Source organism: Geotrypetes seraphini, chromosome 1 (assembly GCF_902459505.1).
Source record: "Geotrypetes seraphini chromosome 1, aGeoSer1.1, whole genome shotgun sequence".
NCBI lineage: Eukaryota > Metazoa > Chordata > Amphibia > Gymnophiona > Dermophiidae > Geotrypetes > Geotrypetes seraphini.
In genome coordinates, this window is record NC_047084.1 from 272501384 (window position 1) to 272521193 (window position 19810).

Sequence of the window (19810 nt, forward strand, 5' to 3'; positions counted from 1 at the left end):
TTTACAATCAAATTAGAAAATAGTTAAATCATTACATTTCTAATAATATGATGTAAAGAAAACAAAAGAGCTTTCAATTAAACCAACCGTTTTTATTGGAAATTCCAGATTGGAATACAGCAGGGCCATGTAAAGTCCCTTTTTTAAATAACATCTTTAAATAATATTTAAATAACTTAGAAAGTGTCTTAACTGCAAACTGAAAATACTGCTTCATGTAAACATATGCATTGGGCATGCTCTGAAAAAAATTAATGTGATTTTTGTTGTTGCATGCATGCTGATAACTTGTCAATCCTTGGCTCATAGTGCGTTAATTTCAGAGCAACACATGCAGCACTCATGTCATCCGTTAATCTGTTTCTAGCATCAGATTTTATATGATTCAAAGCCGAAAACAGCTGCTCACAAGCATAGGATGACCCAAACAAAGTAAGAAGAGCAATCCCAAGTGCTTTCATGGACTTAAAATTGTCTGGCAGAGAATTCCACGCTTTTAGGATTTCATTTTCAGAACTGCTAGCAGTGATTTCATTTGTCACCCTTTCACACTCAATACGTTCAAGAGCCGCACGCAGGTCATTGAATTTACTTTTCCAGATAGAGCTTTCTTGAAATTCCAGTAGCTCCATTTCCAAATTTTGAATATCCAACCACTGTAAGCAGGAAAGATCAAGATCTTCAAATGTGGACTTTTCTGGGGAAGTTATAAATGAAAGGGTTGTCTCCATCTTACGGAACTGAGAAAATCTTTTACTAAAATTCTCCTTTGCTTCGGCTACAATGGTGGAATATGCTTTGTGGATTTCCTGGTGTTTTTTATGACTGTCCACAAATGTTGTAGAATTATCCAAATGTATTTTTAGGTTGGGAAAATATTTTAGCTGTCCACTCTCAAGGTCTTTTTCAAAAACATGCAATTCTCTCTCAAAAGCTTTGATGTCACTAAACATGCTTTCTGCTGTTTTTCCCATGCCTTGTAATTTTTTGTTTAGTACATTAAAGTGGTTAGTAAAATCTGTAAAGAACATGAGGTTGTGTGGTTTTGCAGCATTTACAGATTTGGAGCAATGGTATGATTGTTTCACTTTTGACCATTTGCCATTTAAAGACTACTTGCTACCCAAAGACTTCTAAGACTCCTGATGCAGGCCGGATGGCCGAAACGTGATCATGTCGAGTCATTGAGTTGCTTTGGATGTACGATTTTGTTTTGGATTAATAAAGACCATTGGATTTATCAGATGAGTTGAAAGACACTGTTTTTGTGCACCATCTTGATTGGACATTTCCACTTTGCCCTTGCTTCTACAGCAGGGGTGCCCACACTTTTTGGGCTTGCGAGCTACTTTTAAAATGACCAAGTCAAAATGATCTACCAACAATAAAATTTAAAAAAAAAAACCACAAAGCACACTGTATGCAGAGAAAATGTTAATTATCATTTATATTCCGTGGGTTTTCAAAGAGGTCAAGTCAGACGATTCTATGCAATGTCACTTCAGGAACAATTATACAAAAATAGACAAATATACCCCCTCCCTTTTTACTAAATCGCAATAGCAGTTTTTAGAGCAGGGAGATGCACTGAATGCCCTGTGCTGCTCTCGATGCTCATAGGCTCCCTGCGCTAAAAACCGCTATTGCAGATATAAATTCTCTAAACAGACACATTTTGATCACTAAACTGAAAATAAAATCATTTTTCCTATCTTTTTGTCTGGTGATTTCATGAGTCTCTGTTTGCACTTCCTTCTTCTGACTATAAATCCAATATTTTTTCTTTCTGCCCCTCCCCTTTTCTTTCTGTCTCTTTCTTTCTCTCTCCCCCCGCCCCCCCAAGCCATCGCGCCAATTTCTCCACTTCCCCGATTCTTTCCCTACCTCCTAAGCCACCATGCCGATTTCTCCCTGCTTCCATGAGCCAGGCCAGGAATGTACAAGCGCCGGACTCACAAGACTTCACCTCTGATGTCAATTCTAACGACGGAGAGGAAGTTCCAAGCCAGCCAGGCAGCGATTGGCTGGCCCAGAACTTCCTCTCTGACGTCAGAATTGACGTCGGAAGTGAAGTCTTGTGAGTCCGGCGCTTCTACACGCCTGGCCTGGCTCAGGGAGGCAGGAAGAAAAAGATTGCCAAGGCAACGCGATCGACTCACATTGCCTTTGCGATCTACTGGTCGATCGCACTCGACCATTTGGGCACCCCTGCTGTTATGGTATCCTGTCCTGACCTGAAGACTGCCTTATTTCTATTTCCTATTTATAAACTTTAATCAATAGATACAATACTACTTGATTCTACGTAAAGCAACAAAACAATTTTTTCTACCTTTTGTCGTTTTTGCTTTAATCATCTTGTCTTCACTCTTCTTTCTAGCCAGCTTCTGTCCGCTCTGTCTTCCATACAGCATCAGCCCCTTCCATCCACTGTCTGCCCTCTCCCCGTTCCATATGGCATCTTCCCTCTTTTTATGCTCCTTCAATAAACTGTCTATCCTGTGCCCCTTCTCTTCTCCTTTGTACATGATTGATTTCAGCTCTGCCACCTCTCCATTTTTCTCTCTCTGTCACCATCCCGTCCCCTATGCTCTGGCATCTCTCTCTTCTCCTTTCTTTCCTTCGCACCCCATAGTCTGGTATCTTCCCTTCCCTGATTCTCTAGCATCTCACTCCTTTCCTTTTCTTCCATCTCTCCCTCCCCCTCCATGCTTTGTCTTCTCCTCCTTCCTTTTCCCTTGGTCTGGCATACTTTCCTCCTTCCCTCCATGCCCTGGCATCTCTTCCTCCCTCCCTTCCCTCCAATCCCTGGCATCTCATTCCATTCCCTCCCTCATCTTCTTTCTCCCTCCAGTTGGGTGCAGCAAGTCTCTCCCCCTCTGCTCCCTTTCCTCCTGTCACCCATGACCTGGCGTCATGAACTTCTTCAGGCAGCAGCATTCACAATTTGCTGCTTTTGCCAGCTTCGGGCCTTATTCTCTGTCGGGTCCTGCCTTCATGGAAACAGAAGTAGGCAGGACCCGGCGGAGAGGAAGGCCTGAAGCTGGCAACAGCAATGAATTGTAAATGCTGATGCTAGCCGAAGAAGTTCATGACGCCAGGTCGAACACCCGGGGCAGACTGCTACTCTCCCCCCCACGACCCTCCTAACTCTCCCTCCCTCCCATCACGAGACTCTAAACAGGCTGCTTCAGGACTTTCTCCTGCCGTGATTCCCTCTGGCACGTCACTGATGAGGGAAGGAGGGAGAGATAGGAGGGTCGGATCGGGTTGGGATTCGCCCGGGATGATGATGAGGCTGCTGCTGCTGCCAGCGAATCCAGCAAGGGTGAGGCCCCAAAGCACAGCACTGGCAGGCCCCCCTGACTATTTCGGGCCCTAGGCCTGTGCCTACAGGGCCTATCCTTTAATCTGGCCCTGCTTCCCCCCCCCCCCCATATGCCCTGACATCTCTCTCTTCCACTCCATGGTATGGTATCTCCTTTCCCTCCGTCCCATGGTCTTTGCATCTCTTTCCTCCTTTTCCTGATCTTCCTTCTCCCTCCTTCCCTCTCTCTCCCCAATTGGGTACAGCAGTATTTCTCTTCCCCCTCCCCCGACTGAGTACAGCAGTATCATCAGCATTTCTCTCCCCCCCCCCAATTGGGCACAGCAGAAGCAGCATTTCTCTTCCCCCTCCCCCCTAATTGGGTGCAGCAGCATTACTCCTCCCATTCCCCCCCCCCCCCCCGACTCACACACCCGGCAGATTTGCTACAGACAAAGGCAAGTTGCAAGTTTCCCTTGGTCGCTGACCTATCTCCCAAAGGGCAAGGACAGAGGGAAGTTTACAACTTGCTGCTCTTGCTTACTTCGGGCCTTTCTCGTTGCCGGGTCCTGCCTTCACGGAAACAGAAAGTAGGCAGGACCGAGAAAGGCCCGAAGTAAGCAAGAGCAAGTAAGCTTCCCTCCGTGGCTGGCCTATCTCCCGCATGCTCCGGGGCTCTAATGGTCTGTGCCGGCTTCTCTTCTCTACCCCCCTCCCCCCCGACGTAACTTCCGGTTTCGGAGGGAAGCCGGGTTCGAGTCGCTTGCTGGGGGTTTTTTTTGTTTAAAGTCCGGCGGGTTTTTCGGCGGCTCTTCAGGCTGCGCATTAAGCAGTGGCGGCAGCAGGATTCGGCAGATGATAGTCGGGCGGGCATCTACATTTGCTGGGCGTTGCGCCCGCCTGCCCTGATGGCGGCCCTGTCGGTCGGGATAGCGCCACAAAAGTAAGGGGACCTGGCCAGCTGTGCTGCACACGGGGCAGGGCGGACCGCCCCCCCTCTCTTGGTAGCCGCGAGGCTCCTCCTCCTTACCTACCCTGCCTGCAGTACAGAGCCGAACGGAAGTCTTCCCGACGTCAGCCCTCCCTCCCTCCGACGTCAGCGCTGACGTCGGGAAGACTTCCGTTCGGCTCTGTGCTGCAAGCAGAGCAGGTAGGGAGAAAAGCCGCGCGACTTAGTACATCCAGCCCCGTTCCCGTGCAGCTCTCTATTGCGGACCTTCCCACGTGCCAGCTGCAAGGCCTTCGTGTGCCACAGCTGGCACGCGTGCCATAGGTTCGCCATCGCTGTCCTAGACCATCGCTCCAGTAGGAGTAGGTCGTGCATCATGTTGTCGGGCACTGAATCTTCGTCTGTTGTGCATTTGCCCACTACATTACTCAGTTTGGCGTCATCGGCGAATAATGTTATTTTACCTCGAAGCCCTTCTGCCAAGTCTCTTATAAAGATGTTGAATAGGATTGGGCCCAAGACTGAGCCCTGTGGTACTCCACTAATCACCTCCGTCATTTCGGAGGGGGTGCCGTTCACCACCACCCTTTGGAGCCTACCTCCAAGCCAGCTCCCAACCCATTTCGTCAATGTGTTACCTAATCCTATAGAACTCATCTTGCTCAGTAACCTGCGGTGTGGTACGCTATCGAATGCTTGGCTAAAGTCCAGGTACACGATGTCCAGGGACTCCCCAATATCCAGCTTGCCCCTTAACCCAGTCAAAGAAGCTGATCAGGTTGGATTGGCAGGATCTCCCCTTAGTAAATCCATGTTGTCGTGGATCCCGTAGATTCTTCTCATCCAGGATCTTATCTAATTGGTGTTTGATTAGAGTTTCCATTAGTTTGCTCACTATCGATGTTAGACTCGCTGGTCTGTAGTTTGCTGTCTCCATCTTTGAGCCTTTCTTGTGGAGTGGAATGACGTTAGCCGTCCTCCAGTCCAACGGGACGCTGCCTGTACTAAGGGAGAGGTTGAAGAGCGCGGACAGTGGCTCTGCCAAGACATCACTCAGCTCCCTAAGCACCCTGGGGTGCAAGTTGTCCGGCCCTATTGCTTTGTTAACCTTGAGCTTTGACAGCTCACCGTAGACACTGCTGGGTGTAAACTCAAAGTTACTAAACGGGTCAACTGAGCCAACCCTTGTCTGTAGCTGAGGGCCGAGCCCTGGCGCTTCTCGGGTGAAGACTGAGCAGAAGTATTCATTTAATAGTTGGGCTTTTTCCGAATCCTTTTCCACATAGTCTCCGTCTGGTTTCCTAAGATGTACAATCCCGCCTGAGTTTTTTCTTCTATCACCGATATACCTGAAGAAGGATTTATCTCCCTTCTGGATGTTCTTTGCTAGAGACTCCTCCATGAGGAATTTAGCCTCCCTGACTGCTGTTTTGACGGCTTTTGATTTGGCCAGGTAGTCTGCTCTAGAGTCCTGCTTCCCTGATTGTTTGTAAGAGATGTTATATATACACAGGAGTACGTAATTTAGCTACTGAATTTCACCAACTGCAAATCTGCAGAAGGGTGCCTCTTTTAAACTTTGAATTCCTCCCCTTCTGCAGTGGAGAACAGCTCCCTCTTCAGTTTTTTTCTTGTGCAAGCGAACTCAGAATGTGTGTTCAGATCTGCTCTGCTTTCTCTTTCTTGTTTTTGGGTATTTTTCAAATTTCTTTGTGGCTTCAGTGCTCATAGGTCCCCTTCTCGAGGCTTACTCCACTGGGGAAAGGATGCAGTCCCACATGGGCGTACGACTGTTCCCAGGCCAGTCTCCGCAGAGTATCTGTGAAGCCAGCCTGCTTGGTATCCCTTAGGAGCTTCGGGTTCATTCCTCTGGGAGCTGGCTCACCTGCTGATTCATCAGAGGCTTGAGTGCAGGCTGATTAGCCTCTGAGTAAGAATCCCCTGGGTATCAGGGATCTGGCTGCATAGTCCCCCCCCCCCCCCCCCCCATCATGACATGCAGACTTTCAGGGGTGGGAGTTCATAGTCTGAGTCTGTCTAACCGGCAGCCAGAAGATCTCCATCAACGGTCAAGTTCCTGACATTCTCTAAGGCAGAAATCCTTTCTTTTCAGGCAGGTTGCTGCAAGGCTGACAGGCACCAGAAGTCACAGTAAGTACTATCATTTTCCCCTATGGGGTACTTCTGGGTTGAGGTGAGTTAGGTCTGGAAATTTTGTATTTGAGGGTTTCTGGGGTTAGGATTAGGTCCCACCCTAAAATCATTATTTTTATATTTTTTTTGATTTGGCTCCAATAGCCCATTTTTGCTCAAACTTTCTGATGGTGACTATCTTGGATTTTTAGTGATCATTTTTAAACTTCTTTTTTGGCCTCAAAACTGCTTGTTTTACCCAGATATCACCTCAAATGGATTCCCCAGGCCATTCTAGCCCCAATTCTTGGGTTGTTTTACGCAAACTTGCCAGCTCAGGAGTGACCATGTTCCAGATGCCGCAGGGTGTGAGAGGACGAGAGGAAGGGATGAAAGCTTCGGACTTGGCCCCTATTCAATCCTCCAAGGCCTTTGAACTCTCTTAAGTCCGGAGGTCTAAGGTGTCTAAGGGGAAAAGATCCTGCTTAGAAATCATGAGCAGGGAGTGTAGGGGTGATTTCTGCTTCACCTAATGTTAGGCCTCGGACTCATGTCAAACAAGCCATGAACCATCTTTGCTGCAGGTGTCTGAAATTACTGGTTCACCCGGGGCTTCTCAGTCAGGGCCCAATTTCTATGGAGCATCCAGAGAACTTTGGTCTTATGGCATGGCTCTTGAGTGCACAGCCCTTATTCAGAAGGGTTACTTGGAAGTTGTTGTTACGACCCTCCATATAGCAAAGAGGCTTGCAATGTTTGCAGTTTATGCGAAGATCTGGAAGTCTTTCTGGCTATGGAGTACCAAAGGGCAGATGGAACCTGAAAAGGCCCCTATCCCAGTGATTTTAGCTTTCCTATAGGCTGGTCTTAAAGGGCTTGGCAGATTCATCTCTCAAGTTGCAGGTAGCTGGCCTCTCATGCTTTAGAGCTCGGAGCGGCTTGCAGTCACTAGCGTCTCATCCAGATATCACTCGTTTTTGAAGGGAGCTCTCAGATTGTGACCTCTGTTGCGCAGTCTGTTCCCAACTTGGGATCTCGATGTGGTTCTGAAAGACTTGTCTCATGCTCTGTATGAATCTCTGTTGGATCTTACAGTGAAGACGGTGTTTTTGGTTGCCATAGACTTGGCGAGACAGATCTCAGAGTTGCAAGTCCTCTCCTGTAGAGAACCTTCCTTCCAGTTTATGGAGTTGGGCATTTCTCTGCATACAGTTCCTTCTTTTCTTCCGAAGGTATGGTCCACTTTCCATATCAATCAAGAGATTTGTTTACATGCCTTCCACCCTATGGATTTGGCGAAACAGGACAAGATTTTGTGGAAGCTGAATGTGCTTAGAGCTCTACTTATCTATCTGGAGAAGACTAATGATTCCAGACTTTCTGATCACCTTTTCGTATTGACCAGCTTTCAAGATTTCAACTGCCAGATGAATTCGCTTGGCAATTTTATCTTCTTACATTGCCTGCAGGAAATAGCCCGAGCTGTTTTGCTTGATGAAATTTGTAGAGCAACTACTTGGTCTACTTTTCACACCTTTACAAGGTGGATGTGGCGGCTCACGAGGATACCACTTTTGGGTACTCGGTACTGCGGGCAGGCTCATCTGTTCCTCCTTAGATGTCTGATACTGCTTTGGTACGTTCAGCTACTGTACAGACTCCTGTGTATATGTAACAGAATAAAAGATTAGATTCTTGGATAATCTTGTTTCTGTAATATACACAGGAGCCCGTATGACCCTCCCTGTACAGACTTTTGATGATCCTGTTTTCTGCCTCAGACGTAGCCAGTGTCCGTCTCGGGACCTCTTCTACTATATTTAAGAGTAAATGAAGTCAGTGCCACAGTAACATGGGAGTAAAAGCATTACAAAGATATGAAGATACAGTATAGAATCCTGGAGTGCATGGGATCTGAAACCCTAAAGTGCGGACTAGTGGTTTGAAGCACAGCCAAAAGATTTTTCTTGGTGAGTTATAGAAGTTAGAACAACAAAGTCATAAATGTGTGAAGCTCAATGATGAATATGTAGAATAAATATTTTTTTCCATCCCATAGCTGCTTGTTTTCTTCACAAAGCCAAGAACTTATCAGCACTCCATTGTATGGTCATGTCCAAGTCCAATCTCCCCCTATACTATACCACTTCCTCAAGTTTTTGCAGCCAAGATGCATGCCCCTACTTTTTTTTTCATTAAATCTTAGCTGCCAAGTTCTAGACCATTATTCAAACTTCTCTAGATCCCTCTTTATGGTTTCTATACTATTAGGAGATCTACCATATTGCAGATTTTGATATCAACCACAAAAAGGCAAACCTTTCCAGACAGCCCATCTGCAATATCACTCACAAAAGTGTTACAAAGAGCCAGCCAAGGACTGGTATTGTGGCACACCACTGTTAACATCCCTTTCCTCCAAGTGAATTTTATCACAACCCTTTTGATGCCTTCCACACAACCAGTTTCTAAATCTACTTTAGGGTACAGTTCATTCCAAAAGTACTCAGCTTAATAAGTCACCTGTGCAGAACTGTGTCAAAGGCTTTCCTAAAATCTAAGTATACCACATCAAGCGTTCTCCATCAATCCAAGTATCTGATTATCTAGTCCAAGAAATTAATCAAATTTGACAAGACCTACTTCTAATAAAACCATATTACCTCCAGTCCTACAAACCTCACTATCCTCTGTTTTCTAAACATTTCCATTAATTAGTATTTTGGTGAGACCTGAAAGGAGTTCATGCAAGGAAGTACTCACATATATTACCTCAGTATTTAGATGGATTTCAAAAATGTGTATAAAATTAAATTCATGCAAAACAAGAAGTAAATATGGAGAGAGAGTATAATTTAATATTAAAATACCAATTGTTTATTTTTTGTTTTGTTTTAAATCTTTAGGTAGTGTTCCTTACAGAAGTTCGCATTTGTCTGTACTGCATGGAAGTCAGAACAAGCTACCAGGATCTGAAAGGTAAAATAAATGTCTCCCGGGAGCGGATGGTTCGTTGTAAGGTATCCTTGGAGGATACTATTGAAACAGGATATTTAGAGAGTCCTGGTAGAGAGGTTCCGATAATAGAGAAAGAAAGCCAGGAGGGTTTAAGGGGAAGGCAGAGAGTAAAAGACTCAAATTTTCCCTGTCTTCTCAGCAGCCTGTAGTTGCAAGGAGAAAACACAATTTGAAGTGTCTATATGCAAAAGCTAGAAGCCTAAAAAATAAAATAGGAGAGTTAGAGTGTATATAGCACTAAATGATGAGATAGATAGAATAGGCATCTGGGAGACCTGGTGGAAGGAGGACAATCAATGGGACACTGTGTTACCTGGTTATAAATAATATCGCAAATTTAGAGTGGATCAAATTGGAGGGGGGGTTGCGCTATATGTTAAAGCGAGAATTGTATCAAATAAAATAAACATTCTGCATGACATAGATGGATAGAAATTCCATGTGTGAAGGGAAGGAATATAAAGGTTGGGTTATACTACAGTCCCCCGGGACAAAAATAAGCAGACATAGATAGCAGTGTGGGAATCCTTATGGTTCTACTGCCGTCCCCCCGGGAAGAAATATAAAGGTTGGGTTATACTACAGTCCCCTGGGACAAAATGAGCAGACAGATGAAGAAATGTTTTCAGAGATTAGGAAAGCTGGAAAAATGGGCAACACTATAATAATGGGTGATTTCGATTACTATATATTTCAGTAGAGCATAATTCAATTATCAAGGAAAAAACAAAAATTATGCTTGACACAGTAATGATCACTCTGTTAACCACTATGTAGTGCAATACAGGGTGAAAGAAAATCGTAGTATATTGCATTCAGCTAAACACAGCATATAAATATGTGGAGAAAAAAGCCTCAGTTAATGCTTCATGGGCTCAAAAAAACTCCACAGCAATATTTTCTGCAATTCTATCACATTGTCCATATAATCTTTCATCCACAGGATCAGTCAGCATCAATTTCAAAAAGCAAACACTACAGTGTACTAACACTAAGCACCGTTGAAACTAAGCAGAAGAAACTTATCTGTATTTTCATTCAGGCATACCACTACTGCTTGTTTCTTCATACACACCGATACCCCGACAGGGAATCCCCATTTCGCCGGTCAGGGCTGCATCAAGGGATAACAACACTCCAGCTGCAACGCTCACATACGCTGCAACAAGCTTGGGCTAATCCACACCCGGTTTCAGGAAAAATGGCGCTGGTGCTTACAGACGCTCAGCAAAGCCTCAAATCGAAGTACAAAGCTCCTCCTTCTCAAGGGAATTTACCAATTGGCTGGTCAGGAGAAGGTAGTCTGAACAAGCTTGTCTTCTAAAATGAAAACCACTCCTTATAGCAAAGAATCCAATCAGGGCATAGAACTCCTCCTTCTCAAGAAAGTTCACCAATTAGCTGGCCAGAAGAGGACGGTCTGAAAATACTATTGAGTCTTTAAACAGGCTCGTCTTCAGAAATGAAAACCACTCCGTCTTATAACAAAATATCCAGTCAGGAAGGGACACAGCATAGTAGAAAATATAGAAATCCAACCCAGGACGAATAGTTGATGTAGGGTGAATCCCCTTGAGAAGGAGGAGCTTTGTACCTCGATTTGAGGCTTTGCCTGAGTATCTGTAAGCACCAGCGCCATTTTTCCTGAAACTGGGTGTGAATTAGCCCAAGCTTGTTGCAGCGTGAGTGGGCTTTGCAGCGTGAGTGTGGAGTGGAGTTCAAAGTTGTTAAAACGTATACGGATTGTGAAAAATTGCAGGCGGACCTTAGGAAATTGGAAGACTGGGCGTCCAAGTGGCAGATGAAATGTAATGTGGACAAATCCAAAGTGATGCACATTGGGAAGAATAACCTAAATCACAGTTACCAGATGCTAGGGTCCACCTTGGGGGTTAGCTTAGCACCCAAGGAAAGGATCTGGATATCATTGTAGACCAGGGCTGCCCGAGTCCGGTCCTCGAGATCTACTGGCAGGCCAGGTTTTCAGGATATCCACAATGAATATGTATGAGAGAGAGATTTTCATACCAAGAAGGCAGTGCAGGCAAATCTCTCTCATGCATATTCATTGTGGATATCTTGAAAACCTGGCCTGCCAGTAGATCACGAGGACTGGACTTGGGCAACCCTGTTGTAGACAGTGCAATGAAACCTTCCGTCCAATGTGCGTTGGCGGCCAGAAAAGCAAGCAGGATGCTGGGAATTATTAAAAAAGGGATGGTTAACAAGAATAAGAATGTTATAATGCCCCTATATCGCTCCATGGTATGACCTCATTTGGAGTATTGTGTTCATTTCTGGTCTCCATATCTCAAGAAAGATAAAGTGGCGCTAGAAAAGGTTCAAAGAAGAGCGACCATCTGGGATGGAACTCCTCTCGTATGAGAAAAGACTAAAATGGTTAGGGCTCTTCAACTTGGAAAAGAGACGGCTGAGGGAAGATATGATTGAAGTCTACAAAATCCTGAGTGGAGTAGAACGGGTACAAGTGGATCGATTTTTCACTTCATCAAAAATTACAAAGACTAGGGGACACTCGATGAAGTTATAGGGAAGTGCTCTTAAAACCAAGAGGGTGAAATTTTTTTTCATTCAGAGAATAGTTAAGCTCTGGAACATGTTGCCAGAAGATGTGGTAAGAGCGGATAGCATAGCTGGTTTTAAGAAAGGTTAGGAAAAGTCCATAGTCTGTTATTGAGAAAGACATGGGGGAAGCCACTGTTTGCCCTGTATTAGTAGCATGGAATATTACCACATCTTAGGTTTTGGCCAGTTACTAGTGGCCTGGATTGGCCACTGTGAGAACGGTCTACTGGGCTTGATGGACCATTGGTCTGACTCAGTAAGGCTATTCTTATGTTCTCTAATAACCACTTATGAATTAATTTTTACCTAGCTGTAAACTGGTCCAATCCAAGTTAAATAAAGGCATGGACTGATCGTTTGGCTTATTAACAGTGGTGCACACTGCTGTTCAGAGGGTCCCTAGTTTAAATTTTTAGTTAACATAAAATAAACATAAAACAAAGATAAAAATCAATCAAATCGATCAATACATAAATAAGTTATTTTGAGAATGGAGGAAAGAAGTGGTTGCAAGTCTTCCTCATCAAATAAAAAATGTATTAGGATGCAATCTGTTTATTCGCAGAACCCAGCTCTTTTGACGCAGCCTACGAGTGCTTCATCTTCTCTGCTGACTGAACCAGTGGTGGCGGTCTCTGTCAAAAGCCCTCTCCCCGGCTTCCTCGGAGTCCGATTGCCTTCGTTGTCATACGGATATTCTGTTTATTCTGTTTCCTGACACTGTCTCTACTCAGATCTGGCTGTTACCCTTGCCGGGACACAGCAGCATGGGTGCTCTGACAGTACAATTCTGGGAGAGGCGGCCACCAGCTTCAGACTTTTAAGTCTGTCTCTGTCCTCCTTTTTCTTGCTGATGCCCTGAAAGTACTTAAATTGGAATCTCAACCTTCTATATCGCAGAGTTCAGTCATGGACTGTTCTAACGTGCTATCATCCCTTTTTCCTTTCCCTCTGCAGCTGTCTGGTTACAGAATAATGGGATGCCCTTGAAGGCTCTTTCCAGCTCTCCAATGCTCTATCTAGGCTTTTATCCACTGTCTCCAGATTTTTGTGCAGCCTCAGGTGGATTCCGCTGTTGTTCAGGTTTCCAGACGCATGGCCCTCCTTAGCGATGGAATAATGTTTACAGCCTCCCAGGATCGCAGAGTGGACATTATCTTGTGCAAGCCTTTTGAGGTGTTTTCTTCAGGTATTGAGGCTGTGGCAGCAGCCTCCTTTGCGATGCGCGCCTATCACACCAGATTGTGCCGTGTACTCTCAGCAGTTAAGGATGCCTGTCCTCAGCTGGTGCATAAACAAAGTCATATAAAATGTGTTATCTCAGTCAACTTTTCTACAATGTCTCAGTTCATACTGATTTACATTCTTTTTTCCATTCCCCCACCCCTTCCTTTCCCCTTTTGTTCGTTTGTTTTCTTTCTTTACTTTTTTATCTTTTTTAATTTCTTTCTTTCTACTTTCTTTACTTGCTTACAACCTTTCCACCTCCCGTAATTGGCTTCTTAGTTGTTGTTTTTTTTACTAAACTGATGGCACCACAAGCCAACATCGAGCAAGAAGGCACCAGTGCGCACACAGTATGGGTAGTTTAGAGTTTACACTTTTTGCACTGTCTGTACTGGGCTCTGTGGATGATATCACCCACATGTGAGAATATCTGCCTGCTGTCCCTGGATAATACCTGTTATAGGTAAGTAACTGTGCTTTATACCTATCTCTCCCCTAATTTTTTTCATATTGCCAGGATGATCTAAAAATTCCTGAAACATCAGCATAGGCACATTGAAATTTTGAATAATCTAGTAGCTAGTACAGTTGTTTAGTTGTCTTGTATATACTTTGGGTATATTAACAGCATCCTTTATTTTTATTTTAATAGGTCAACACACATGAGGATTCCAGTGCAAGCTAATGCTCCTTTACTTTTTTCACCTGATGTGGCACAAAATAACAAAATTAGAACTTGGGATACATCTGATCCTAGGGTTTCTCAGTTGCATCAACAACCACCCCTACTACATTTATCTTGCCCAAGGCATCAAATCAGCATCCCCAATCTTTTGTGGAAGCAAAACTTTGGTAAGGAATTTTGTGAATCTTTTAGGGGTCCTTATACTAAAGCTTAAGCTCATACTAATGAAATTAGTGTGTATTAAATGATAAGAAGTGAAAAGGTATAAATTGGGCTTCTTAGCATTTAATGCACACTAGGGGCTCCTTTTACAAAGGTGCGCTAGCGTTTTTAACACAAACCAGATTAGTGTGTGCTAGCCAAAAATCTACCACTTGCTCAAAATGAGGCAGTAGCGGCTAGCGCGCTCAGATATTTAACGTGCGCTATTCCATGCGTTAAGGCCCTAGCGTGGCTTTGTAAGTCCATTAGTGTGTGCTAAGCTTTAGTAAAAAGGCCCCTTAATAATAATAAGGATTTGGAATAACTCAATATGCTTATTTGGATCACTAAGGATAAAAAACTAGAAGAGTATGTTTTGTAAAAAGAAGAAAGTATAAATAAGAAAGTCATGTTATATGCTTGCCCACTTAACATCTCTAATGTAGGAGACACTAATTAGAGTGTACAATTTCCTGTAGAAGCTGAGGGACATATTCTTTGCCATTTCATACATTTTGCAGTACACGTGTATAAAATTATATATATATTTTTTTTAATTCTTTATAGATTTTTAATCAAAAACAGTGTCAAACAAATGAAAGAACAAAAGATATTCCACATATTACACTATTATCTATACAGGTAACATAAATATCATTCAATAATTTCATTTTCCTGCATATAATATATCCTAATATACAATACAAATAAAGAATAAAGTTACCCAAATATCACTATCAATATTTATTCCCCTCCCTCCAACCCCCCCACCCCCCTAGATGTGTAAAGATAAATAAACCAAAGAAAATAAGAGATATGATGAAAATACATTATTATGTTTTCACAAATTTAGTCTATGGGCTCCAAATTTTATTAAATACCTCACTAAAACCCCTACATTCTGCATTAATTCGTTCGTATCTGTATGTAGTACACACATTCACCCACCAAAATGTATAATTCTATCATGGTTTTTCCAATTGTAATCAATTGAATGGCTATACCTGTTAGGATCAAATAGACAACTCTTATATTTATCTAGAGTGGGTTTCACATGTAAAATTGTTCCACAAATTATAGCCTCATATGACATTGGAACATTTGAATCTTGTACTAAATTTATTTGTCCCCAAATTGACTTCCAATATATTAATATAAAAGGACAAAAATACAACAGATGATCCAAAGTCCCTATACCAGTTTGACAATGCCAGCATCTATTAGACTTAGAACTATTTATTTTATTTAATCGAACTGGGGTCCAGAAAATCTATGTTTGTCTCATAGATGCTGACGCTGTACATTTCAATCTCCAAGTCCAAATTTGTGGCCAACGAGACACAGAAATATACTGTTTTATCTCGATGCTCCAGATGTCTCTAAGACTATTTTTTGGCTTTTTATTCAAAAATCCAGAAATCAATTTGTACCACTGAGCAGCCAGATGACCTACTAAATCAGTTTGGTAGCAAAGGATTTGCAGGCTAAAATATGTTTTAAAATTTTTCCATTCAGGGAACCCACTCTGAATAGCCTGCTTCAACTGCAACCACCTATATTGTTGAGATTTTAAAATGCCAAATGACTGTTGCAATTGTGGAAAATCAAGCAGATTTCCATTAGACATAACGTCATCTAATGTCCGAATACCTGCCTGCATCCAATTCTTCCAAGCGATCCCAGAATCGCCTATTTGAATCTTGGAGTTTAACCATAAGGACTGCAAAGTAGACTTTATTAAGGGAACATTTGTTAACTTATCAATAAATTTAATTGTTTTCCATGTGTCCAATAAAATCACATTATCCTTAGTGTATCTAGGTATTTTAATACTTAATATATGAGACAGTCTCATCGTGGACATGATTTTCCACTCAAGATATAGCTAGTCTGGGTAATGTTCTAAGAGCTCAGGGAGGATCCAATACATACCTTGATGCATTATATAGGCTTGATGATACCTATAAAAATTGGGAAAATTTACCCCACCGTCCGCAATTGGTTTTTGTAGAGATACTAAAGCAATTCTTGCTTTCTTCCCTAGCCAAATAAATTTTGTCAGTATAATATTTAACTTTTTGTAAAAGGACCCTTGAAAATAAATTGGTAACATACCCAGTTGGTATCAAATTACCGGCAAGATCATCATTTTGACTGTTTGAACTCTCCACCACCAAGACAAGTGTAAAGGGTTCCATTGCTCACACATCTCCGTGATCTTTAATAATAATAATTTTTCATTTATTTTCATTGTTCCTTCCAATGTATTTTTAATCCATATACCTAAGTATTTAATACCATCCTCCTTCCAAATAAAAGGAAATTCATCAAATAATCATTTCGTACAATGTGCATTCAATGGAAGAATTTCTGATTTACTCCAGTTTATTTTGTAACCAGAGAATTTTCCAAATTTATTAATCAGTTCCATGGTATGATAATTTCAGGACTTCTCAAATAAAGCAAAATATCATCTGCATATGCAGAAACTTTGTATTCCCGACCTGCCCAAGGAATAACACAAATCTCCTCTGCTTGTTTAATAGCCAACAGTAAGGGTTCCAAAACAATATCAAACAACAAAGGAGATAACGGACATCCCTGTCTCATTCCCCTTTCCAAGCGAAACAGCTCTGAAAAAGTATTAATGTACAATCTAGCAAAAGGGGAGCAATACAAGGTTTGAATCGTTTGTATAAATCCAGAACCAATAAAATATTTTTGAATATTGATATATATTTTATTTTACATCATAAAATAGCCATTTTCCAACATTGCTTATATGCATGTATGATTTGGATGAGTGTAGAGTTTGTGGGAGTGGTTGGGTGGGCTAAAAGGATCTAGTTGTCATCTTTGATGATACAATGAGGTATTACTTTGGGCAAGAATAGTGGAATCTGAGGCCAATGCCGTACAGATTTAAATGGTCTGTTCTGCAAGATGAGTGGCAAAATCAAGCATGGGGGAACAGTTTATGTCCAGAGCGGGCAAGAGACAGTTGAATGTTCAACAACTCCATTGTGTTGATCATTTTATTGTCACACAGTGAGTGGGGGATTGTGCAGCTCAGGAAGGAGGAGTAGGAATCTTGACTGATATGAGGAATACTGCTGACATTATTCAACTTATCCCCATCATGTGGTGGGCATGGTGTTGTGATATACAGGCCTCCTTCACAGACGGAAGAAGTAGATAGAGATTTAATAGTAGAAATTCAGAATGTGGTTTTAGTTTTAGCTTATTAAAATTTTTGATTAAACACAAATCATAAAATTCAAAGCGTTGCACAAATAAATAAAACATTTTTTAAAAAGGGCAACAAACACCAAATTACGAACAGGACAAGATGAAAGACCATTACTTACAGGACATAAGGAGGCTTGCATACAAGAGGAGAGGAGGAAGATCTACAATATTAAAAGGAAAGAAAACAAAAAAGGGAAAAGAAGGAATCAAATAGGAAAAAAGGATAATGCGTCCTTAAAGAAATCTTTTTTTGGGTTTTTTTTTCAAATAATTTTTATTAAGGTCAACCAGAGGAACAAACAGGATAAGCAGGTGCATAACAGAAGCGACTATGAGCAATGCAAAACAAGCACCATCAGCATAAGAGAAATAAATAACATAACCACCATATGTAATAAAGAAAGATAAAAAAAGAAGAGATGTCCAAGATCCCGTACCCAGAATAAACCACAAAATCAAGGTCACAAATCTAAGAAAGTGTGGGAGATCACATAGCAGAGCTCCCTCTTCAGGCTAAGAGGAGGAAAGCAGTGATGGATAGAAAACTCCAAGCCACTGTCTCAGGATAATCCAGCAGCAAAACATCCCGGCTCCCCCAGTGAACCTCCCAATTTTTTCTATATGTAAGATTCCCCTAGCAATCCCCCAACGCAAGGGGTAACAGCCACACCATACAACACAACCAAACAAACAATCAGCCCATCAAACAATTCACTCGCACTCCCCATTCAGACCCCCCCCCCCCCCCCCTTCCATGTCAGGAGACTAGAGGTAGCCACAGGAACGCTCTCCATAAAGCCAGGTATGCACAGACCTCCGAATTGGCAGAGCGTTTATGATAACAAAGCTCAAACCTGACCAGCTCAGACATCCGAGTGAGACAGCATTCCAGGGGAATAGCCCCGTCCTGGGTCCAGTACTGCAAAATGGTTCGCTTAACCATTAACAAGGTCAAATAAATAAAGCACCGCTGAGGTACAGTGAAAGCATTTTAAACTACCCTTGAATTTATCTAAATTATGTTCTGCTCTGATAAAGAATGGAAGAGAGTTCCAGGTCATGGGTGCTGTGACAGAGGAAATAGAGGTACGATGGGTGCTGATAATTTTTAGCGAGGGGGCATAGAGTGTTCATTGAAAAGTGGATTTTAAGACTCTTGAAACATCATATGGAATCAAAAAATGGTCTATAAAAGCAGGTTTGCTAGTTATTAATATTTTAAATGTTAGAGCAATTTTGTATATGATCTGGTGAGGTATAAGTAGCCAGTGTGCTTTTTTCAGTAAGGGAGTGACGTCATATTTTTTTGAGTTTGTAATGATTTTGATGGCAGAGTTTTGGATCAATTGAAGCTGTCTTATATCTTTTTGGCATAGTCCTTTATAGAGAGAATTGAAATAATCAGTTTTTGAAATAACTAGAAAATGAATCAGAATATTGAGAGATTGGGAATCTAAGACAGAAGCTAAGGAACATGTCATTCTCAGTTTGTGGAAACAGTTTTTAACAAGAGCGCTGATTTGCGGGCAATAGGTAAGTTTATTATCAATGATAACACTTAGAATTTTGATTGAGAAAAGTGATTCAATCAGAGTATTTTCAATAGACAATGGGACTATAAGGTGAAGATTATCCTTCCATAAAAAGAAGACACAGTTTGTTTTGTTGATACTGAAAGAAAGCATATTACTATGAAGCCATTCACTGATTATTTCCAACTTAGAGTTGATCGAGTTGATATTGGCAGGATTAGAGGGATCAATAGTATGGAGAATTTGTACGTTATCAGCATAAGCAAAGACTGTGATAGATAGATGATGAAGAGAAGTGGGGATAGAATAGAATCCTGTGGAATGCCAAAATTATTTTTGAAGGAGGAAGAGGATGAAGTATTAAAATGTACTGTGGAGGATCTATCAGAAAAATAAGTTCTGAACCATTCGAGAGCTTGGTTGGTAATACCAATTGAAGCAAGTCTTTGAAGAAGGAGCTGGTGATCAATATGTGAAAGGCCGCTGCGAGGTCAAGCGAGATAAGGATAACCGATTTGTCTTGATCAAGGTAGCATTGAATAATATTTGTGAGACCTAGAAGAGAGTGCTCAGTGGAATGGTTTTTACGGAATCCAGTTTGATTGGGGTATAATTGCGTTTTATCAACAAAGTCAGAAATTTGATTTTATACTATCTTTTCCGTTAGTTTAGCTAAAAATGGCAAGTTGGAAATTGATCTCAAATTGGAACAGTTCTTTGGGATTTTTGATGATAGGAAAGATATCTTAAAAAATGGAAAGGCCTACTAATAGGTGATTTTAACATGCCGGATGTTGATTGGGGTATCCCTATTGTGGGGTCTTTTAGATGTAGGGAGATCCTGGATTCTCTATAAGAAGAACTGTTCCAGCAGTTGCTAATGGAATTCACAGTGGGATGGGGTCATACTGGACTTAGTGCTT

General features: G+C 42.1%; 1 protein-coding gene across 1 annotated transcript in view; it reads left to right on the forward strand.

Annotated features, from left to right (window-relative positions):
• RNF212 (ring finger protein 212) overlaps nucleotides 1-19810 on the forward strand; it is a 229374-nt gene that overhangs the window by 198480 nt on the left and 11084 nt on the right. The window contains exons 12-13 of the mRNA XM_033951566.1: nucleotides 9296-9368; nucleotides 13873-14072. Coding sequence (XP_033807457.1) covers nucleotides 9296-9368; nucleotides 13873-14072 — 273 coding nt within the window. The remainder of the gene's footprint in view (nucleotides 1-9295; nucleotides 9369-13872; nucleotides 14073-19810) is intronic.